This window comes from Ctenopharyngodon idella, chromosome 14 (assembly GCF_019924925.1).
Source record: "Ctenopharyngodon idella isolate HZGC_01 chromosome 14, HZGC01, whole genome shotgun sequence".
NCBI lineage: Eukaryota > Metazoa > Chordata > Actinopteri > Cypriniformes > Xenocyprididae > Ctenopharyngodon > Ctenopharyngodon idella.
In genome coordinates this window covers 18,878,636-18,904,259 of record NC_067233.1, presented here as the reverse complement: position 1 = coordinate 18,904,259, position 25,624 = coordinate 18,878,636, and the positions used below count along the sequence as shown (strand labels likewise).

At 37.6% G+C, this 25,624-nt stretch overlaps 1 protein-coding gene across 1 annotated transcript in view; it reads right to left on the bottom strand.

Moving 5' to 3' along the window:
* The window catches only part of LOC127494081 (polycomb group RING finger protein 3), a 48,912-nt gene extending 23,481 nt beyond the window's left edge, over nt 1-25,431 (bottom strand). The window contains exons 1-4 of the mRNA XM_051859675.1: nt 25,283-25,431; nt 7,997-8,096; nt 2,874-2,991; nt 1,469-1,565 (exon numbers count right to left, since the gene is read on the bottom strand). Of these exons, the coding sequence (XP_051715635.1) occupies nt 1,469-1,565; nt 2,874-2,991; nt 7,997-8,011 (230 nt within the window). The 5' untranslated portion in view covers nt 8,012-8,096; nt 25,283-25,431. The remainder of the gene's footprint in view (nt 1-1,468; nt 1,566-2,873; nt 2,992-7,996; nt 8,097-25,282) is intronic.
* Between the last annotated feature and the right edge of the window lie 193 nt (nt 25,432-25,624).

Here is a 25,624-nt window from a genome sequence, read left to right as displayed (position 1 = left end):
TTCATCCACCAGCAAGGCTGGGGCGTCTCTTTTCTGCCCAATTCAGAAGGCAGCGAGGAAGCGCTGGGATGATGGTGAATATTTAATGCGTTTGGAAATTGTTTCTCATCAGCGCGCGACTGCAAGCTTCTTTGCAGCTAAATTACGAATTATGAAAGAGCTGGCATCCGGCCCAGAGCACCAGCAAATCCATCAGACACAGAGGCACGATGCTCAGGGGGTAGATGGATGACAGTTTATACACACCGAGCACATCTGCGTGTGTCTCTCAGCAGCAAGGCCTTTCCCTATTGAAACAGGAAGCCTGAGTGGGAGATATGACTGTAAAAGGCTTGTTTGGTCAGCTCTTAAAAGTAATAACTCTTCATATCAAGCAGCTTTCAACGAAGTAAAAGCGATGCTTGCCACCATCTCCCTGTTTTTCTCCCTGTAAGTTAACTCTAAATTAACTCTAAATTAATTCTATATGATTTTTAAAAGAAATTAATAATTACCAGAGTGACAGTAAAGTTATTTATAATGTTATAAAAGAATTCCATTTCAAATAAATGCTGTTCTTTTGAGCTTTCTATTCATTTAAAACAAATCCTGAAAAAAATGTATCATAGCTTCCAAAAACAAATATTAAGCAGCTGTTTTTAATATTGGTAAGAAGTGTTTCTTGAGCTCTTGGATCATGTGACACTGAAGACTGGCGTAATGATGCTGAAAATTCAGCTTTGCAAATCACAGGAATAAATTACATTAAAAAAAAAAAAAAAAAAAAAAAATTTATTTATTTATATATATATATATATATATATATATATATATATATATATATATATATATATATATATATATATATTAGTATTTTTGATCAAATAAATGCAGCCTTGGTGAGCATAAGAGATGTCAAAAATGCATTTTCAATGGTATGCCCCCTTTAAAACATCATAGTATGCTTCAATGCCTTATGCAGAGCACCCTCCAGAGGTCACTTCCATTTGAACCAGAAAAAAATGACTATCCAAAAAGGTGCAAAATTCTGCATTGTCGTGATAAATAAACACCCTGCAGTTGTAATCTTGACTTTCCATGTGCCAGCTCTACCCTGATTCACGGTCTGGATTTTGATGGTTTGGCACAGCTGCTGTCCCCTAAATGACATCACGCAGAGAAATTCAGTTCCAGAAGTGTGTAAAACTTTCAGGTCACATCACCAGATGTTTTCTCTGGGATGTGTGTGCTGAAGAGGAACGTTCCACCCTGGACATCAATAATTCACCCTCCGACAGAGAGCTGGAGGGAGCCGCGTCGCCTTCAAATACCCATGTGGCTGTATGACACGCAACTAACACACACATGCACACAACACCCAGCAGTCAAAGACAACGCTATTCACCGGTGTGCCTTGATGGACCCCTGCTGGTGTGCTCTGAGGTTTACATTGATTGAGACGTGTTTGTCTGCTGCGGTAAACTCTTACCCGATGTACTGCAGTGGATGGCTCTGGTGAATGACGATCCGACACGTGGGACACGTGTTGTTCTCTTCTAGGTACTTCACCAAACAGCTCCTGCAGACTATATATTTTTTTTTTTTTAAACACAGTTAGCAGATATATTTTGTACATATCACATTATGTATGCATCATTATATACTGATTTCCAAGACACAGGAATGTCACATTGACATGAATTAAATAACTCACTCTTAAATAACATAAAATCATTCGGCACAAACCTAGAGGCACAAAGTAAAAATAAAACGAATAGCCCTTCTAGATTAATGACTCAAACTACTGTTCAAAGCTCCCATCACATGCTCAGAAACAAGCCATTGGTGGCACAATGACTCCCTCTAGTGTTCAATTCATTCACTGAACAATCAAAAACTTGGCTGTAACCAGCCAGTGATAGCTTGACATACTAAACTTAATCATTTACTTATCCGTGCTGTTCAAACCATATGAGTTTCACAAAAAGAGATCCTGATACTGGGATCAGGTTCACATGATTTGTTTACTGGCAATCTTCCTGTCCAGTTTGCTGTTAGTTGCTGCAACTGGATCATTGAGCCAGTGAGTTGAACTCGAGAGCCAAATCTGTCCAATTCATGAACGATTCATTTGGACCAGTTTTGTGAACCAGATCATTAATCAGCTAAGATGTGTCTAAATAATGATTTGTTAACGAATCAGACATCACTACTTCTCACCTGAAAATGCCAAGGAGAGCAAGGTTAAATATCAAGATTTTCATTGAACGTAAATTTGAGTCTGTTCCTCACATAAAGTTATCATATGTCTTCAGAAGACTTGGAATATAATGCAAAAGTTAATTGGACCACTTTTATGATACTTTTTTTAGTTTTTCCCCCCTCTAATTTCTTTATACTGAATATTCAAGGATATTCTTCAAAATTCACCATACACATAAATTAACGAGTAAATGAATGTCACATTTTGATTTCTTTAACATCTGTAGACAATATTGATTCAAAATGTTGCTTTTAACTAAAATAAAGACTAGGGCTGCGTCCGAAAACTGGAAAATGCTGCCTTCGGAGGACACATTTCAAGGTAGGAAGGCATCTAAGCATGTCCGAATTCAATGTTAGCTTCACTTCCTGTTTCCTGAGATACCTGCCTTTGATATCCCACAATCCTGTGCTTTACATTCTGTGACTGTTGAGCTAGAAAAATAAAGATGGCATCCGAAAGTTGCGTTTGCTGGTCAGTTTGTGTGTAAATGTACATTTTTGACCAACATTTTCCACTTTTGATGTCATTTCTAGCGAGAAATTCATTGCCTGATAGGGCAGCGAGGCAGCAAGTCAGCTGTCTAGGTTTTCGGATGCAGCCTAGATATTGGTGTAGAAATGACACTCACAGGTGTGTAAGCACTCAGTGACCGTAGTGGCGTCGATCAGGTACCCCTCACAGAGACGACAGGTGATGTGGGCATTGATGTCCCACAGTTTAATCTTCCTGGTTAACATCTCGGGGTTCTGGACGAGAGAGAAATGGAGGGAAATGGAGGGAAAAGGGGGGGGGGGGGTTAAAAACCATTTCACAGCACACAAAACCACAATCCAAACCTCAAGTTGTAGGATTACACCAAGCACACTATAAAAAGTCATTTAGCATGTTTTTCATCAAAAGGTTGGTATTTGTTACTAATAAATAAGATGCAATGATCAGGGGTCAGGAGGGCTATCTCATAGGTCACTAGGGTCAACCCTACACTCTTAAAAATAAAAGGTTCCAAAGTGGGTTTTCACAGTGACGCCATAGAAGAACCATTTTTTGTTCCCCAAAGAACCTTTCAGAAAACAACTCCAAACAACCATTTTTTTTCTTAGTGTGAAGTACATTTTAAAAATCTGTGGAATGGAAAGTTTCCATGTATGTTAAATGTTCTTAATGGAACCATTGATGCAAATAAAGAAACTTTTATTTTTAAGCGTGTGTAACCTAACTTGTTAACCATTAGGTTGCCTCCATATTTTACATCAAAACAAATGTCCAAAACAAATGTTATTTTCATGTTTTAAGTGAAAACTTTGTTTTCCATTTGGCTAATACCTAATCGACACTTTAAAGACAAATCATGTTGTTTGTTTTTGGATGTCTCATGTGAAGCAGCCAGATGAGTCTATTGACCAGCGTTATCTACTGCAGCACAAACAGTGTCAGGACACATGCTGCTCATATTCAATACAGATTAAAAAGATTATATTCACCACACCAGCTGCCCACTGGCAAGAATATAATTAGATCTATGTTGCTTCAATATTTGTAATTTAGCTTTGAAGAACAATCTGTGTTGGAACCAAGTGGGATTTTTTTAAAGCAATTAGCACATTGTTATCCATTTAAATTTAATGTTGAGAATGATCAGAGATCGTCTGCAATTACACATTTAAGATATGAATAAATTTTGGTATTAAGAAGTAGTACATAAATAATACACAAATATCATCCTAAAGAATTAACATACATCTTAAAAAAAAAAAAAAAAAAAAAATCCCACTTGGTTCAAACACAGATTTTATATATATATATATATATATATATATATATATAACCTAGCCACTAGGTTTGCACAAGCCAGTGCACTCTCAGTGTTGGTCCCAAGCCCGGACAAATGGGGAGGGTTGCATCAGGAAGGGCCTCCGGCGTAAAAACTGTGCCAAATTAAACATGCGGATCATAAACCAGATTTCCATACAGGATCGGTCGAGGCCCAGGTTAATAACTGCCACTGGTATTGCTGGCCAGCAGGGTACCGGTGGAAACTATGCTACTGTTGGGCAAAAGAGGAGAAGGAGAGGAGGAAGGTGTGTCCAAAGACAGTGAGGAAGGATAAGAGTGTGGAAGTGAGAGTCAGAATGTTGAATGTTGAATGTTGGCACTTTGAGTGGTAAAGGGAGAGAGCTGGCTAATATGATGGAACAGAGAAAACTAGACATACTGTGTGTACAAGAGACCAAGTAAAAGGGGATTAAGGCCAGGAGCATCGGAGGTGGATTCAAACTGTTCTACCATAGTGTGGATGGAGAGAGAAATGGTATAGGAGTAATCCTGAAGGAACAGTATGTAAACAGTGTATTGGAGATGAAGAGAGTGTCTGACAGAATGATGATTGTAAAGCTGGAAATTGAAGGGGTAATGGTAAATGTCATCAGTGCATAAGTCCCGCAAGTGGGGTGTGTGATGGAGGAGAAAAGATTTTTGGAGCAAGTTGGATGAAGTTGTGGTGAGGATATCCAAAGAAGAAAGAGTCGTGATTGGAGAGGACTTCAATGGGCATGATGGCGAAGGAAACAGAGGTGATGAGGTGGTGATTGGTAGGTACAGTGTCAAAGAAAGGAATGTGGAAGGGTAGATGGTGGTAGATTTTGCAAAAAGGATAGAAATGGCAGTGTTAAACACATATTTTAAAAAGAAGGAGCACAGGGTGACATATAAAAGTGGAGGAAGGTGCAAACAGGTAGACTATGTTCTATGTGGGAGATGCAACCAGAAAGAGGTCAGAAATTGTGAAGTGGTGTCAGGGGACTGTGTAGCTAGACAGCATCGGATGGTGGTTTGTAGGACTTTGGAGGTAAAGGAGGAGGAAGAGAGTGATGACTGAACCAAGGACAAAATTGTTGCAGTTGAAGGATGAAGAATGTTGCGTAAAATTCAGAGAGGAGGTGAGACAGGCAATTGGTGGCAGTGAAGAGGTTCTGAACGACTGGGCGACCACTGCAGAAGTGGTGAGGGAAACAGCTAAGAAGGTACTTGGTATGACATCTGGACAGAGGAAGGGAGACAAAGAGGCTTGATGGTGGAATGAGTAAGTACAGGAAAGCATAAGGAGAAAGAAGTTAACGAAAAAGAATTGGGATAGTCAGAGAGATGAAGAAAGTAGTCAGAAGTACAAGGAGATGCAGTGCAAAGCAAAGAAAGAGGTGGCGAAGGCTAACTGTACTGATTGGCTAGACAGAGGGATAGAGCTGGGAAGGATGTGCTAGAGGTTAGGGTGATAAAGGATGCAATTGTAAATATGCTGACAAGTGAGGAGATTCTGTTGAGAAGGTGGATGGAGTATTTTGAGGAACTGATGAATGTAGAAAATTAAAGAGAGAGAAGGTTGGATGATGTGGAAATGGTTAATCAGGAAGTGCAGGGGATTAGTGAGGATGAAGTGAGGGCAGCTATGAAAAGGATGAAGAGTGGAAAGGCGGTTGGCAGATGACATACCCGTAGAGGCATGGAGATGCTTAGGAGAGATGGCAGTGAAGTTTTTAACCAGGTTGTTCAATAAAATCTTGGAAAGTGAGAGCATGCCTGAAGAGTGGAGAAGAAGTGTACTGGTACCGATCTTTAAGAACAAAGGAGATGTGCAGAGCTGCAGTAACTTCAGGGGCATACAGTTGATCAGCCACACCATGAAGTTATGAGAAAGAGTAGTAGAAGCTAGACTGAGAGAAGAGGTGATGATCAGTGAGCAGCAATAGGGGTTCATGCCAGGAAAGAGCACTACGGATGCAATGTTTGCTCTGAGAGTGTTATTGGAGAAGTATAGAGAAGGCCAGAAAGTGTTGCATTGCATGTTTGTGGATTTAGAAAAAGCGTATGACAGGGTGCAGAGAGAAGAGTTGTGGTACTGTATGAGGAAGTCCAGAGTGGCAGAGAAGTATATTAGAGTGGTGCAGGATATGTATGAGGACAGTGTGACAGCAGTAAGGTGTGCAGTAGGAATGAAGGACCGGTTCAAGGTGAAGGTAGGATTGCATCAAGGATCGACTCTTTGTCCTTTCTTGTTTGCAATGGTGATAGACAGGTTGACAAATGAGATCAGACAGGAAACCCCATGGACTATGATGCTTGCGGATAATATTGTGATTTGTAGTGGGAGTAGGGAACGGGTTGAGGTGATTTTGGAGAGGTGGAGGTACGCACTGGAGAGAAGGGGAATGAAAGTCAGTAGAAGCAAGACAGAGTACATGTGCATAAATAGGAGAGAGGGTGGCAGAATGGTGAACTTACAAGGAGCAGAAGTGGTGAAGGTGGATGAGTTTAAATACTTGGGGTCAGTTGTCTAAACTAATGGAGAGTGTGGTAGAGAAGTAAAGAAGAGAGTGCAGGCAGGGTGGAGTGGGTGGAGAAGAATGTCAGGAGTGATTTGTGATAGAAGGGTACCTACAAGATTGAAAGGGAAGGTTTACAAGACAGTAGTGAGACCAGCTATGTTGTATGGCTTGAAGGCGGTGGCACTGACAAAAAGACAGGAGAAGGAGCTGGAGGTGGCAAAGTTGAAGATGCTGCGATTTTCTTTGGGAGTGACGAGGATGGACAGGATCAGAAATGAGCATATTAGAGGGACAGCGCAGGCAAAGTGAGAGAGGTGAGACTAAGATGGTTTGGGCATGTGCAGAGGAGGGATGCGGGGTGTGTTGGGAAAAGGATGTTGAGGATGGAGCCACCGGGCAGGAGGGGAAGAGGAAGACCAAAGAAGGAGGTTGGATGTGGTGATGGAGGACATGCGGATGGTTGATGTGACGGAGGAAGACACTGAGAACAGAGCAAAATGAAGAAGGATGATCCGCTGTGGTGACCCCTAACCAAGATAAGCTGAAAGAAGAGATATATATGTATGTATGCATGCATGTATACACATACATACATTTTTTATTTGAAATAATGTGCACTGATAAAAATCTCAATGGTGTCTGTACATTAAAGCTGGTTAGAACTGAAGTAATTGCAGAAAAATGTAGAGATAGAAGAAAAGCACTACTAGTACTGCAATAAGGCTAAATGTGTTCAGTAAGGCATAACCACAGGTGTTTTACATTATGGCGCTTCCTCATAAAAGATGAATTCATGAATTCAGCCACTAGCCATTTTGCAATAACATAATCAGTTCAGTGCAGTGTCAAATGAGGACAGAGAACTGCCATGGGCTGCAGTGAATATTACACTCTCACATTACTGGGCTTCAATAAAAGTTGGAGCTTCAAAGCCATTAATTTACCCATGAGTCTACATTATTCTGAGGGGGGAAAAGTTTTAAGTATTACGACTGAGCATTACACAAGAATCATGGAGTATTGCTGTTTTGAAAACGGATCTCATAAATAAACTGTTACATGATATGACTGTCACAATTTTTTAATTAAACAAGCAAAAATAAGGTTTGGAGCTCCAGCAGAGGAGATGATTATCAATGAATAAGGACTTAAATTTCAGTCTGCTGAATTTCAGGCTTCACACAAAGAATATAATCTTTGAACATAGCCCATTAACCATATGGATTACTTTTATGGGGCCTTTTTGAAGCTTAGCAGTATAAATCACCATTTTTCTTTCTGTTGCAGAAAACCAGAAGCTTGGACATTCTAACAAACATCTCCTTTTATGAAAAAAGAAAATATGAGATCGAGAAAAATTTGGGGGCGAAACAATTTAGATGGTTAAGATCAGTTTAAACATTGTGCAGCAGAAAGGAAGTGATGAACTTACCCCTATTGCCGCCATGTGTCTACTGCTGAGGGTCTGGCAGCCGGGCTTCTTCTGCGAGACACAGGGTGGTGTTAACTCTGCATCCTGTGCTCCACTTCAGCTGCAAAAAACACACAGGCATTTATTTATTTAGACACATTTATACACAAAATGATTGCAAGGAAACAGACTATTTCCACCCTCTGCCTTTCCAGAATGTTTTCAGTAAATAATATTTTCCATTTTCAAGATTAAGCCAAAATTACAGCAAAAAAAAAAAAAAAGTGCAAAAAGGCATACAGAGTACCTATTTGTTGTTTACAATGTACAAACATCAAACACAAAATGAGATGTGTATGATTATACTGGCAACTGATAAATTATTCAGCGATAACCTGGAAAATTAAATTATTATTATTACCACCAACAAACATTAAATTATTACTATCCATATTATTAGGGCTGCAAAATTCTGGAAATATATGGGAATTAATGGGAATAAACAGGGAATTTGCAAAATTGCAGGTTATCCTATAACAGTGTACTTAAATGTAGTTGAAAAAAAACATCTTGCAGCATAATTTTGGTTAAAACAACCAGATGTAATGCAATCACTTTTTTTTTTTTTTACCCTGCACATTCCTCAATCACATTCACACAGCACAATACTTACTGCAGGGCTATTAAGGCCACACCCCCTGCATGCACTGTGCATTCCCCCAGTCCATAACATGCACATTTGATCAAAAATACAGAGGAAAAAAAAAAAAAAAAGAAGAAAAAACAGTAGTATTGTGAAATATAACTACAATTTAAAATAATGGTTTTCTATTTTAATATACATTAAAATATAATTTATTTCTGTGATGCAAAGCTGAATTTTCAGCATCATTACTCCAGTCTTCAGTGTCACATGATCCTTCAGAAGTCATTCTTATATGCTAATTTGATACTCAATTATCAATGTTGGAAACAGCTGTGCTGCTTAATAACCTGTGATACTTTTTTCAGGATTTTTGATGAATAAAAATGTAAAGAACAGCATTTATTTAAAATAGAACTCTTTTGTAACAATATACTATCAAAATTTTGTGGTCAGTAATTTTTTCTTTCATTTTTTTTAAAAGAAATTAATACTTTTATTCAGCAAGGACGTGTGAAATTGATAAAAAGTGATATTAAAGTGATACTGTTATAAAAACTTTCTATTTTGAATAAATTCTGTTCTTTTTAACTTTTTATTCATCAATGAATCAGGTTTTTGGAACCAGGTTACAGGTTCCAAAAAAATATTAAGCAGCACAACTGTTTCCAACATTGATAATAACTGAGTATCAAATCAGCATATTAGAATGATTTCTAAAGGATCATGTGACACTGAAATAACACACAACAATTGCTGCAATAAAAATATATTTTACATATTTACTAAATTAGAATTGAATGCAAAAAATAAATAACTGTTATTTCATGTTATGACCAAAGAAAATGTTTATATTTATGTTTTTATATGATACATTTCATATAAATATTATAAATTTATATACATTTCCCAAAATTTCCAATTAATTCCCATAAATTCTCATAAATTCCCATAAATTCCTGTTAAGTTTCCAAACTGGAATATTTCCAAAATTCCCCAGGTTAAGTTCCCGTGGAAAGTTTCTGGAAATGTACCGCCCCTTTGCAACCCTACATATTATCAACAGTGATTAACAGCAAATAGTTTTTTTTAATTAATAAATCGTTACACACACACACACACACACACACACACACACACACATATACACACAAAAGGTTTTCACCCCCCGGCTCTTAATGCACCGTGTTTCCTCCTGGAGCATCAGTGAATGTTTGAACCTTTTTTAATAGTTATGTTTGAGTCCCTCAGTTGTCCTCAGCGTGAAAAGATGGATCACAAAATCATACAGTCACTGCTGGAAATGTTTCAAATACGCAAAAGATGCTGGAAAACTGAAGAATTTTTGGGACCTGGAGGATTTTTTTGAAGAATATTGGGCAGTTTAGCTGCTCAGGACAAACAAGCGACTCATGAACAACCATCGCAAAACATAAAAACAGTTGTGGATCATCCAGGTAACCACACACAGTTTAAGGAAACAAGGGTTCATAAACTTTTGAATTGCGTCATTTTTATAAATTTAGCTATTTTTTTTGTCTTGTGGACTTTATGTAAACATCAGACAATCAGGTAGCCTGTGAGGTCCTGATTTTAACCTTTTTAAATTAAAAATTTCCACAGATGCCAACTGAAGTGCTTTTTAATTAACTACCTACCTACTTGTATCAGTATCTGCCACAACAAGCTGTTGATTATCAGTTAATTGTCCCAGAAATTCCCTATCAGTGCATCCTTACAAGAGGTTTTAAAAAAAGTTGATGACAATCAGATGTCTTTACTAATCTGGATTACAATTTGCTGATACCTCTCTAGATGCTCACGCATATGTTTCATGCTGGCCTGCTTGAGTCCAGACAGAGAGACTCCCAGCCTGGGAGTTTCTGTCTGTTCACTAGCCTGTGAAATTACTGCACTTAAACCAGAAGTCATGACTGTAGGTTATCTTAGGATATGAGTAAGTGTGTATCATCAGAATCACAGCAGATCCAACAGCTCAACACAAGTACAAGCTCCAAAAACTTATTTGGTTTAAAAGTCAACATGAAATCAAAATAAATCCCAACTGCTTTAATACATTTTTCTAGTCTTATAGTGAATGACTCAATGCATACTATTCAAAACAATATAATGTTTGTCTTCATAATCTTCACTCAATATGTAAAATAATAAAGTGCTCAGCCTCTAAAATTACTTTCTTTTACAAAGATGCAGACGTTTCAACTAACAGCTGACAACTTTTTCAAGATTCAAGCAATTTCCGATGGATAAAATCAAGGCCTGGCCCACATTTTTTTCAAGGAATATCCTGTTTTACTCAGAAATGCAACACATTATGGAAGTAAAAAAAAAAAAAAAAAAAAAAAGGTTGTAAATAACGTTTCATGTTGAATTGAGTAGTTCTCTTTGTAAAGTTTCATAAAAATTCTTTACACTCTAGACCTCCCAAATTCCAGTTTACGAACTAAACTTCCTGAACAAATCAACAACAACTCAATCAACCATTGCTGAGGGCGCCACTTTACTTTGTTGTGGTACTTTAGTGACATAAAAGAAAACAGATCTCTTTACAATGCAGGAAACAGTGCTCCATCACAGCCTGCAGACTGGAGCCATGCAAATCTCAGTGGATTTTAAAATACCATGACCAATATTTAGATCATTTCCACAGAACGTCCAACATTTGAAGGATAAAATTGACATTGGTGCAAACTGAATCAGTTGTTAGTTTGCGTTTGGAGCTTAACCATCATGCTAGGGGGTTGTGCAGGAATTGAGCCGTGACCGAACCATCACATACATCACTGATGTACCAACCACTTAGAGCAAAATCAAACTGAACATACACACAACTGTACATTGTGAAAACACTTTGGATTTGAGACTTTGACCACAGATAATGTTTTGTATGTTTTGACAGCATGTTCTTATCGTTAAACATAATGCATTTTTTTAGCATTTCCGTACACAGATAACAAAGCCAAATATATGTCATTGTGATAAGCAAGAATTCCAGAGAATTTGGACTCGAGATAAACATTTTTCGGTGAAATATCTGTAAGATCTTTATTCAATTTAAGACAAGAAACCGACCTAAAACATGGACTCATCCAGACAGTAATCTGTTAACTATCAGTGTGAATTTACACTAAAATTATGTAGTGTAAATGAAATTGAGTCATTGACGAATAAGGTTTTTAAAAGTGTAAAAAAACAATGTAGATACAATTAATTTTGAAGTTTTATTAAGTGTTAACAATAAGATTATGTGATTTTTATAATCAATTAACACTGCTTTTGTCCTTTTTTACCAGATGGACAAAATATGTCAACAAAAAAAAAAGTCATTTGGTGTAACCAAAATTTCGGTTTTACCGAATGACACTTTCGGTTGTACCGAATGATGATATTTTCAAAAAATGCTAACAGGGTGATATCTAGCAAAAGAACAATCAAACATTTTATATTTAGTACAAGTTTTTAAAATATTACAACATTTTCCATGTTTTATATCGGTTGCACCGAATGACCTGATGTTTCGGGACATGTGTATGAGCAAGTGAAAACATGAATTTTTCAAATAGTTAAAAGAGAGGTGTCTGAATGATGGCATATCCTGTCACATGAAACTGACCACATGACTTGATCCAAAATGGTCCCTTTGTATTGGTTACTCTGAATGACATCAATGAAATTAATTTTTCCAGACATTCTTTCTCATAAAAAAGAAACGACTTCTACACATAATTTTAATACCATTTTGCACTATGTTGATATATGATGTTATAAAATCATGCCAGAATAAAAAATATTTACATTTATTACATTTTAAGATATTTTAATCACAAATGAAGTGGCTGTATTGGCCTTTAGACAGTTAAACCAAATGACCTTTGACACTTCAAAATCTTTAAAATACCTTTATATGTAGCAAAATATAACCTTTTGGATTCGATAAAAGAGATCTAGTTGTACTACCTTACATACTTTGGATGTCATATCTTTGTTTTTTTATTATTATTATTATTAAGGTCTTTGGACAAAAAAAAAAAAAAAACGACATCACGTCATTGACCCAATTATATTACTTACTAAATTAAAAACCAATTGTAGACTCTTCAACCGGGCCAATTAATTGGCCAGTATTTGGCCATTTTGAAATTCCCAACATTAGACAATGGAAATGAAAATCAAACAAAACTATCATAATAAATATATGGTAAAAAATGGCAACTCATATAGACACTGCACAAGTCAGCCACACAAAGGCAAAACACTGTCAGGGCAACACACGACACTTAAAAGAACAAAAAAAAAAAACCAAACAAACATTAAGTAACAGAAAAATGTAACGCAAATCACTCTAATGTAAAGTACATTACTGAAAATAAAATTTCTAGCTAGACATTAGCCAGACAAGCAATGAGGTTTCTTCTTTCTTCTAACCAATACACCAGACGACTACTACTACTTCTTCGTGTGTATTGAACGTAGTGACGATGCAAGCTGCCTCTAAAAACATAAACGATTTAGAACAATTTAGATGAAACGCGCTCTGTAGGGTGTTCGTCCGTTTAGGGCTGCTGTAGAAACATGCTGGCGCAAAAAAACGTCTTGACATGGAGGGAAGACCGGCGGTGTACGTAGATAGAAATGGCTCATTCCAAGGTAATAAAAACATAACGGTTCATTACGTAAGGTCTTTACCACTGAAAAAATAAATATATATATATATATATATATATATATATATATATATATTTATTATACTGCATTTCTGGCAATAGATCCTCCCAAATTTTACACATTGCACCTTTAAAGTATTTTACAGTAAAATTACATATAATGCAATGTTCAACTATTTACAAATTTTCACTGTATATGGAAGAGATATTCAAATGGTGGACCAGACCTGTTCCATCCGGACCGTTAGACCAAATAATTGCACCATTTTACCATTTCTACAGATTAAAGTGAGCAGCACGTCAAAACAACAGAGCGATTCGTGCTCAGGGCCATTCATGGTAATGATCTTTCAGTGATACATCCTCTAACATTTTTATTTAGAGCTGTTGATTCTCTCTAAAGACGTAAAGTGCCACATTAAGAGCTGCAGATGACGCTGTTATTTTAACATCAGTGGCAGAAACACGGTAAGCAGCAAAATAGATGCTTTTGCTAAAACACTGCAGAAAACGAGAATGCAGCAAATGGAATTATTTCTCTGTCATATGATTTCGACTGTTTAACTAAACCAGGTTTGTGACAAGTTTTGTTTTTTCCTTATATATTTAGCATTATTAATCAGCATATTAAGAGCATTTCATAACAAACAATGTTATAATTTGGAAAATTATTTAGAGATGGCAAGACAACACAAAAAACTCTGAAATTACAAGTTAACTTTGTTTTGTGTTCATGATGAGAGTTTTGATTATTAGATTATGTACGTTGTTTGTTTTTAGTAGCCTAGTTTATTACTTTGAGCAAAATATAAAAATGGTCCATACTTTTCTTGAGAGGTAAACCCTGCACCCCCAGTATTTTCTCAGTCCCAAGGCCTTCTATTGGCCATAAATGTAAGTGTCTAAAAGAAAGAAAGAAATCGTGTGATTTTTTTTCCCTTTTTGTGCTGCACAAAATGTACTCAGGTTAACACACAGACTCAAAGATTATCACAATTTCAATCTCAACTCGAGTTTTCCACGAGAGAAACCAAAATCCATGTTCGGCCAGTACACACTGTGGGTTTGCTAACAGAAACTACCTTGATGGATGAGCAGCACTTGAGCAAAGGGTCATAGCCAATGCCCTTATCTGACCTAGAAGAAAGGGCGTCTCATATGCCACAGGTGAACATGGTTTTCATAACAGGGTGTGTCAGACTTTTTCATAGAAAGCGTCCAGCACTAACACCTTTCGCCCAGTTTCTCACACATTTGCTGTTACAAAGGATCCGCTGTTATCCGTCAGCTCTATTGAAGTGCTCTGGGAGACGGCTGGGCACACAGACGCTGCCAGCTGTATGAAGCGCTCTGTGAGGAGCTAATGAGGCGCCACAGTATGACAGACTTACTAAGCGGAGCAGTTTTGTCTCTGGAAAAATGGGCTTGTGTGTGACCCCAACGCTTAAATGAACACGGACCGGCAATCAGACAAAAATAGTGGTTCACGCTTGTTACAAAGTCTTTTTTGGCCTGGTGCTAAAAAAAAAAAAATCATCAACTGAGGAGTGTCGGGTCTGTTTGAGGAGCTGGGAGCGACTCTACGCCTACAGAGCTGAACTATAAGATCGCTGAACAATTGAGATTTACTGATGTCATTCAGCAACCTGATAATACTGCTTTTCAGAGTGCAAGAGCACCTGGCCTAATGAATTATTAAATGACAGATTCAATAAACTTTTACCAAAAAAAAAAAAAAAAAAAAAAAAAAAAAAAAAAAAAGCATAGTGGTGGGTAGTGTGGAAAAGCAATGATATCAGATTGTAAAAACATTATACTTTGATATAAGTGATTAAACACATAAATTTGAATGGTAGTCCAAAGTACTTTCAAGAAAACCATGGTATCATGTCAAAAATAATATGGTAATACCATGGTATTTGTTTGTTAGTACATAATAGTATTTTTTAGTCCCTGACGTTAACTAGTACACCTAAAATGCCTCACCTTACAAACCTGGGAAAAACTTAATACACATTGTTGGTCTTATTTGTGAATGATTCATCAACGCAAGTCAAGGCACATTACAGTACAAATCATTCCAACATGTACATATATAAAAAAACCCACAGCATTTTTAAGCAGCTGGGTGAAAGTCCAGCCAAAAATACTGGAAAAAAAAAAAAAAAGTGTCAATAACTTCTGCGCAGTGACGTAGTGAACGCAGTGCACGCAGTGCAACGCTTCCTTGTTTTACATCAGAACGCCGACTCATTATTGGCCAGCTCCTGCGTCAGCATCACGCACATGCGTCGTGGTGCTCACATATACAGCGTCGGCCAATACTGAGCCAGCGTTCGGACGTAAACACGGAAGTGCTGCACTGCGTTCACTACGTCAACAGTATAGGAGACTGACAGGGAAGAGAAAAAATTTAATAAAGTTGTTATTTTTGTTTTGTTTTTGCGCACAAAAAGTATTCTCATCACTTCATAACATTAAGGTTGAACCACTGTAGTCACACTGACTATTTTAATAAGGTCTTTAATACCTTTCTGGACTTCAAAAGGTGCAATGACATTGCTGCCTATGTGTGGTTCAGAAACCCTCGAATTTCATCAAAAATATCTTAATTTGTGTTCTGAAGATGAAAGGTCTTACGGGTTTGGGACAACATGAGGGTGAGTACTTAATGACAGAAATTTCATTTTTGGGTGAACTAACACTTTAATTTTAAATAATCCAATAGTCTGTCATCAATTCTTTCTTAGCAGACAATTTTTACTAGTCTTACTACTATTCATCCACTACCGAAGAGTGACCTTTGCAATACTGACCCATATCTGAAAACAACCCCAAGGTATGACTTTATTGGTAAAATCCCAGCTCTTAAATTCCAGTAGTTAACCTCATTAAAAAACATCTAAATCACACTTAAGCTGGGTTCATCAGCTTATTGCATGGAATCTTTTAACAAGGCATGTATTGTTGAGCTCTCTAAAAACCCTCACCAGTTTTACAGGCTATAGGAGGAAATTTTACATTGACTTGGAATTTTGTGTTCCAGAATGTGCAATTACACAGAGAGAGTAGCTGGGTTTTCATCCAAATGTGAAGGGAATCTTTTCCAAGTTTGCAAAAAAGGGGGGGGGGAATGCAAATTAGGTGCGTTTCCATCAGTTTTTTCGAGCGGAGGACGGTGGTATTGTTAACCTAGTAACCAACAGTAAGTAAAATACCATCAGCAGAAACAGCCGATTAGTTATGTGGGTTTAATGATTGCTATATCCAAATTTTTTTTTTCTCAAATACGTTTCCATCTCCCATTATTAGCATTAACTCTTTTTCGCACAAGTCAAAAACCACCTCAAGTGAGCTTAAAAAAATTTTGTAAATAAAGGGATTTTTTTTTTTTTCTCTAAATTTGGCATTTCCAATCACGCATTTCTGATACAATGCTTCAAAATGCACATAAAAACAGGGTGATGGAAACATAGCTATTGTGTGGTTGAAGGTTATCTCCTTAAGAATACATGCAAGAAGCACCCAAGTAGCATTCTGACCCTTGTGTAATTCAGAGACTGTATACTGAAAGACTAACAACATTAGTTCATATGGTTAACTTTAAGCCAATACTGATTCACTTCCCCTCACAATACTTATAAGGAGTAGCATTTCTAAACTCAGTGGTTGTCATTTAGGGTTCATTCTTGTGTTAAAAAACAAAAACAAAAAAAAGAAGTACTATAGCAGTAACATGACATCTACAGTCATTGTCAGAACTATTGGCACCCTTGGTATATATGAACAAAGAAGCCTGTGGAAATAAATTTGCATTGTTAATCCTTTTGCCCGCAATTTCACAGACAAGGCTTTAGCCCCATGCTAAAATGTTGTTAATTTGTGGACTTAAAAGGTTAGTTCACCCAAAAATGAAAATAATGTCATTTATTACTCACCCTCATGCCGTTCCACACCCGTAAGACCTTCGTTAATCTTCGGAACGCAAATTAAGATATTTTTGTTGAAATCCGATGGCTCAGTGTGGCCTGCATAGCCAGCAATGACATTTCCTCTCTCAAGATCCATAAATGTACTAAAAACATATTTAAATCAGTTCATGTGAGTACAGTGGTTCAATATTAATATTATAAAGCGACGAGAATATTTTTTTGTGCACCAAAAAAAAAAAAAAAAATAACAACTTATATAGTGATGGCAGATTTCAAAACACTGCTTCAGGAAGCTTCGGAGCGTTATGAATCTTTTGTGTCGAATCAGCGGTTCGGATCGCGTTTCAAACCGCCAAACTGCTGATCTATAACTTGTGCATTCATGGCACAATGTTTCTCCTGGTTTCCACGTCAGCGCTGTTTGATCTGATATCTATGGTTTATAATGGAGAACTCTGTGCCAAATTCGAATGCTTCTCACTAGATCTTGCAACGATGTTATTAATTCTGTGGTGAATTCAAATGCTTTCTTTACTAGATCTCCCAGCGCCATGTAGTAACAGTATCGCGTGATCAAGATCGGCTTGTGAGTAGTTCATGGCTCGCGCTGCCGCTGCACTAACATTATTTCGAACTGATAAACTGTCCATGAAGCACAAATGAGTAGCGCAGTTTCATGCCGCTTTCATTACGTTGGCATTTTTATGTTGGGCAACATTGTGGTGGTCGTGCCAGCGTGACCGCTAACAAACTTTTGTTCGCACAGGCAGGAAAAATGGTCGCAAAATGTGACCATTTAGTCGCAGTCTGGAGCCCTGTTGGTGTTTCTTGTCTTCCATTCACCCCACTCATTTTCTACAAGGTTCAGGTCAGGAAACTGGGACGGCCATGGCAGAAGCTTAATTTTGTGCTTAGTGACCCATTTTTGTGTTGATTTTTATGTTTGTTTTGGATCACTGTCCTGATGGAAGATCCAAACACTGCCCATCTATAGCAAAGGTGGTCAGGTTTTGATTTTTTTTATCTGTTGGTATTGATAGAATCCATGATGCCATGTATCTGAACAAGATGTCCAGGACCCTCCAGCAGAAAAATAGGATCCATCACTAAATTTAACCATGGGAATTGGGTACTTTTTATTCCTGTTTGCACCAAACTCATCTGGTGGGTTTGCTGCCAAAAAGCTCTTTTTTTTAGTTCCATCTGACCATAGAACCAGGTTCCATTTGCAGTTCCAGTAGTGTCTGAGAACTGAATATGCTGGAGTTTGTTTTTGGATGAGAGCAGAGGATTTTTTCTTGAAACCCTCCCAAACAACATGTGGTGGTGTAGGTGCAGTTTGATATTTTTGTCTTGAGGCTTTCTGACCCAAAGACTCAATTAATCTCTGCAATTCTCCAGCTGAGATCCTCAGAGAGCCTTTGGCCACTCAAACTCTCCTCCTTACTGTGCATTAGGACGATAATTGGGGCTTTCTCACCGAATAGTTCTAGGAACTCAGTTATAGGATCTAACCACTAGAATAGTTCCCAGAGAACTAATTTCTCCCCCGGGCCATGTTCCTGGTTGCATTCACACCAGGAATAGGAACTCAAAAGCGGCCAACGGCGGCACCTTTAAGCGCGGCATTTACAAATGCTAAAAACCGGTGGATGGAGGATGCCGTGATTGGAGCTGTGTTTGTTGTGTGTCGTGGGTTTCATGATAATGGAGATGGAATGTATACGCATAATTTACGCGACTGAAAGAGCAAAAAGTGGGGCTAAGAGACGAAATCACCTATGACAACTTTCAGTATTACATATCATTGAGGCGTAGAAAAGAACACAACCCTGCAGACAACAGGTATATGCCGTTATCGCTGTTTTCCATGTTTGTGAAGTAGATATGTTTACACAGCTTTTTAAAATTGTGTGGAATGGTGGAAATGTGAATTTTCACTGCTTTAGCCATTTTCTTACAGCTACTTTCTATTTTGTGAAACTCAACAGCACTTTGGTTCATCCAAAACAATTCCATTATTTATTTCCATTATTTCCTATTTCCATTATTTCCAAACAATGTCATTATTTACTCTCCTTTCTTAAATGAAACACAAAAGGAGAATTTAGGCACAATATTTATGCTTGTTTTCAGGACAATTAAAGTGAACAGGGATGGACACTGTGACATAAAATTACCATAGAGTAGTCCATACAGCTTACATTTCAGTCAATTTGTCACACAAAGATATAATTTGGCTTCAAGAGATTTAGCACATATTTTATGATGCTTTAATGGTGATTTTATGTCATTTTTGGAACTTGACAGCATCCATCCACTTGCAGCAGCATAAACATTCTGCCTGTGATCTCCTGTTATGTTCCATAGAAAAGTGAGTAAATGATGACAATTTTACAATTTAACGAAAAATAAACCTTTCATTTTTTAAATTATTTAAATAAAATGTTTAAAAACCCCAACTCTCTAAAAGTTGTATACAGGAAACACCCCAAGCTCTCACTTCACCCACATTTAGGGAAGTGGGACTTTAAGTGAAGGGACTTAAAGTCAGCAGCACAATTTATCCACTATGACCCTTATGAAAAAGGAGTAAAAACCACAGACAACCAGATAGCGATCACTAACTGCTAGTTATCATCTAAAATAGACATAAAACATTCACAAAACCTGAAATGGACAACCGTAAAACTAGTGACACTGGCCAGGTCAATTAATCAGACAATATTTGTATCAAAATGATATCAAAATGATTTGCCATATTTTAGCAATAACACTTGGCAGATTAAGAGAAGTATGACAGTTTTGAAATCTTTTGACGTTAAAAATAAGTTAACTTCTTCTAATATTTTAATTTCTTTAATTCTCATGTGCAATCAGTAAATTATATATTATCATATTCCATAAGCCACTGGGGAAAAAGCAACCCAGGCTCATTACGAAAAACGTGCCTGTGGTGACATTTTATTTTCAAAATGTTATTACATTGCTTCTAGCACATTTGCCTATACTTTCCAAGTGAAATGTCCAGTGAATGGCCCTAAAAGCGGATTGAGTTTAATCAAAGTCCTTTTATGACAAGTCATTTTACTCGGTGGCCATCTTTGAAACGCCTCTCAGCATTCGAGTGCAGCTCCTATCTCTTTGAATGGAGAAACATTAAATTCTCCAAAGCTGTTCACCAAGCTTACGATTAAATTTCATATTTGAAATCACAGATGAAATCTGACAACAACTGTCTCATAAATTTTGTTTCTAAACACTCGAATCATGAAAAAAAAAAACAGCATTTTTCAGGATGGATCAAGCTAAAGCGCATGCGCAGTCCTAAGTGCGCGTCTCTTGTGTCTCATTTTGGAGGTGTGCGTCTGACTGTTTCTATAGGAACCGGAGCTTCTAACGGACGCTGCAAGGACGTAATTACTTTACCAATCTGCGATTGGCTCTTATTTAGATGGTAGGACTTATTCTGCCATATTGTGCGTTGCACTTTCTCCCATTCAAAACGATATGAATGACGCATCTTGTGTTATTCTATAGTCTTTGGTTTTATCGAATACAGATGAAAGTGAATCTGCCACCGTTTTATTATGTTGGTTGTTGTACATATTGCAGCAGTTCAGAAATAAAATGTCCGGTGAGTGGCACTAAAAGGTTAATGCTCTATCGCATTTGAAAATAATGTACCACTTACTCTAAACCCTACCATAAACCTAACCGATAGTGTTAACAAAAGCAAACATTAGATAAAAACCCATTTGCTAAAGCAACCATGCCATTTAGCTTGCACAATCTTTGAGCTCTTTTTTTGTGACTCGTGTTTCATGGGACACGTACCCGAGCAAATGCAGCACTGTACCTGGTGAGCTACCAAGCAAGTTTACTATGTCAGAAAAGCTGTACATATGGAGCTGGTTATGTGGCGAAAACATCAATATGCATTATTTTATAATTCATGCATTATGGTAGAAATGTTTATTGACGTCTATATAAATGTATTGATGTCAATCCACAATGAAACACTGATTGAGTGATTACATGAGAAATGATAGGGATTTTAGGCAAGTTGTACTGCATCTTTCAACATATCTTCTGATGTTCATTCATGTTTAATTTGTGTAGTTAATTTGTGTAGTAACTAGTATTAAAGAGGAAGAGATGATCGGTTCAATGTGCGATTGAACTGAGGAGCTACAGCGATCTGTCACACCACATAAAAGAGCACCAAAACAGTATTTATTGTTTGAATTTTGTAATAAAATTGACATAATTCATTATTGAACTTGATTGAATTTGAAAACTGAGACTGATTCATATCAAAAGTAACAAAGCACATGCTTATTGCACACTACAAAGTCTTGTTCATTCATCAACTGAAAACAGCATAGAACAAAAGATCAATTCTTAGGATTTAAAGGGTTCGTCACCCAAAAATGAAATTTCTGTCATTAAGTACTCACCCTCATGTTGTTCTAAACCTGCAAGACCTTCTTTCATTATCGGAACACAAACGGAGATATTTTTTATTAAATCCAAGAGTTTTTTTTTCCCCCATAGATCCAAGGTCCAGAGAATTAGAGACATCGTAAAAATAGTCAAGATGACTACAGTGGTTCAACCATAATGTTATGATGTGACGAGAATACTTTTTGTGCGCAAAAATAAAACAAAAATAACGACTTTATTCAACAATTTTTCCTCTTCCCTGTCAGTCTTCTACGCAGTTGATGCAGTGCAGAGCTTCCATGTTTTAAGTCAGAACGTCGCCATATTGGCCGACTCCTGTGTCAGCATCACACGCATGCGTCTTGGTGCTCACGTGAACAGCATTGGCCAGTACTGAGCCGGTACTCTGACGTAAACATGGAAGCGCTGCACTACGTCCTCTGCGTAGGAGACTGACAGGGTAGAGCAGAAATTGTTTAATAGTCTTTATTTTTGTTTTTATTCTCGTCGCTTCAAAACATTAAAGACACTTTTGATATTTGAAATAAACCCAAACAAATACACCCCTCTCTTCATTGCTCCACCTCCAAAACCAACCCTAACCACCCTACTCCGAGTCGGTGTCGAACCCATTCAGTCCATGGTCGAACCCCGCTCTCCGGCTTGCGAGGCGAGTGCACTAACAATGATGCTAAACATTCTCTAGCAGCCATCAGTGCGCCTCTTGAGATAGGTTTACCTGCACAACTCTCACTAGCTGGCCTCTGTTACATACACAATTATCACAGGAACAAAATAATGCTTCACGAAAGATAAAGCGCAGATGATGAACTAACGACAAGAAAGCACAAAAAATGAAGGTACAGTACACAATAGTAAATACCAACAGAAGTTTGTTGTTAGTCGCCAACAGCACAGCAGCTCCAGAGAGTCAATGACACTCAAACCCAGTGTTACTCACATGTGGAGCGGAATCAAAGCAGCCTCCGCATCTGTTTTCAGGCCTTCCTTAGCGCTCTCCAGCGCTGGAAAGCTTTTCTAATATTAACGTGGATCCTAAAGCTCTTGCCCAGTCATAACCCTTCATTCCAGTGATATTCTTCTGAACTTCTCTCTTTTGTATTGTGTCTCATCAGTCTTTCTTCAAATCTCCCTCTTGCTCGTTCTGTCTCCTCGACCGTCATATGCCCCCTAATGCTGATTGGCTACACGTTTGTTGTTGTGTCAGTCCGACTAACTTCCAAACAGCGTTTTTGAAATATTGTTTAACCCACCTTTAAGGTTGAACCACTGTAGTCATGTTGACTATTTTAACTATGTCTTTACTACTTTTCTGGACCTTGAATGATGGTAATTATGTTGCTTTCTATGGGGGAATAAAAAAAAAACCTCTTGGATTTCATCAAAAATATCTTAATTTTTGTTCCAAAGATGAACGAAGGTTTGGAACGACATGAGGGTGAATACTTAATGACAGAAATTTCATTTTTGGGTAAACCAACCCTTTAACATCAGAAAGAGACCTCTTAAGAAGTATGAAGCTGAACAGGTGATTAAAGCAAATTTGAAGTTTGACAGATTTTAACAGTTTATGAAGTGAGAGCTGAATCAATCTTAAAGAAACCCTTAGTGAATTCACACTTGAGTCACACACGTTACCTAATTTTAGGCCTTCAATCCACTGAAACTAATCTACATAATTGTAAACGTAAACCAACATCTCAGCAAAATCAGGATCAAATTTCACTAGCTCAATTTTAAATTAGTTTGGTTTGACGTGACATAACTTCACATCATTGGGAATAACTGCCTACACTGCTTAATGCCAGACCGCAGGCTTGACCGGTTTTAGAACTTGCTTTTCTGGGTATGCACTAAAAACATGGACAAACTGAAAGGCATTGTTTTCACTGAAAACCACTTAACTGTTGCAGGCACATACGCGAGGACTGCGCAATAGCCACAGGCCACATGTTTAAGCCAGTCTTACAAAAAGACATTTATAAGTGTTTTAAACTTAACAGCATAAACAACACGTGTCTCAGGATGACATGTATAAATCAGGCTATCACACACTTTTAACACTTAATACAAAAGAATCACACAATAGGCATGACATTGACTAAGCGATTAATCATGCATTAATGAAACGTCATCTGAATGTTTGACTCGCTAGTTGTGTCTGCGACTATGATTAGTGTGTGAATCTCACGAAACCAGTCAAGAACGTCATATTTCAGCCCAAAATCAAAATAAGAAATGTTTTGGGTTTTATAGCACTATTCTTTTTAGCATAGTGACATTATTTTCATGAGCTTAACTGCCATTACAGCAATTCATATATACTTTCCCCATCTCAGTGGTCAATCTAAATACTGTGATATGCTAATGAGATTTAGGGGGAAATGAGGTTAACTGTCATGAACATATTACAATTTGACGGCATTAAAAATCTTAATAGTCCTCAAAATGGACTTAAATATCTTTACAAAGATATGATTTATTACTTTTTGGCTTTTTAGTTTGTTCTGAAATGCTTGACAGGTTTCATAAGATTCACTATAGTAGAAAAGGCTGTATTGTAAAAGGCCTCACTGTAAACAGCATGACATGACGTTGGTGTCATTAGATCAAATACACCAGAATACATTTTAGATTTTAAGATAACCAATCTAAACCAACACACCACATCTTGACACAAGACAAAACATGATTCATTGGTCAACATGCTTATTAGAAGCCACAACACAGAATTTTGATGAAATTTCACAGCTGATTCTCTGCCAAAAAAAAAAAAAAAGAGCAAGAGAGATTAATGTGGATGCGAACCAATGTCCAGACCTGACAACTACATATGTCCTTCATGTAGGGGTGGGGATCCCAGGGAGTATAAGGAGGGCTGGTTTGTTCACAACTTTGGGACAACAGAAAATTGTCTGTACTCCAATCAATACTGTAACAACAATATCATGTTTGTCGTCCCCCCCAGCTAAAATGTAAAGCATTCACAAAAGTGAATATCACAAAACACATGAAGTAGGACTTGTTGGTTGTTCCTGCTCCAGGAGTCTGGGGTGCAGGTTTGCACATGCTTCCCCAATAACCCTCTGGGCTTTAACTTTTTCTCTGGCCCAGATTTCATTTTAGCTTGCATGCAAACCTGTCAGAGCATCAAAACCCAACTTTCAACACACAGACGAGGTAGACGATTATTATGATGGTCAGGAAGCTCTCAAGAACATTCCAGGCAGGAGGAAGAGGAGAACTGACCAACACAAGAAGTATAATCAGACACAGGAGTGAATGCTTATGAAACTCCAGCTACACTAAATTACACTTTTTCCCTTCTTACAATAGATGACCCCGGTTAGGAGCTGCAGGGCCCGGCGTCGCCATACACACACACATTTACACACGCATACACACACATACAGCACGACCGAACAGATAACAGCACGTATAGCCATGCAGAGCTGCCATCAAGCGGAAAAAAACACAGCGAGAATAAATGAAAACTCCCCGTTTGTCGTCCGAAAGAAAGCTCAGGAAACGCATACGTGCAATGATCAGCGGGAATCGGTTCAAGTTTAAAGGAACAAACCTGTTTATGGCCAGAGCGGTCCGCTGGATATTGGGTTGAATCCGAGTTAAATCCACTATCAGTAAAACAAAGAGGCGAAAATGTCCGGCCAGTGCCGAAACAGGCCGAAGCAGCGCACAGAAGAGCCCCGCTGCGCATGCGCTGACTTTAAGAAAGGGAGGAGGGGTAGTTGAGAGATTAAAGCCATTGGATTATAGTATACTTTCTTTAATGCTTTTCATTCATTCTTTACATTGAGTGATTATGCTTAAATTACGACTTTTAACATAAATCACATAATATAATATATTTTCATTAATTTATCCTAATAATGCACTATTAAATTAGGCTACTACAAAAAAT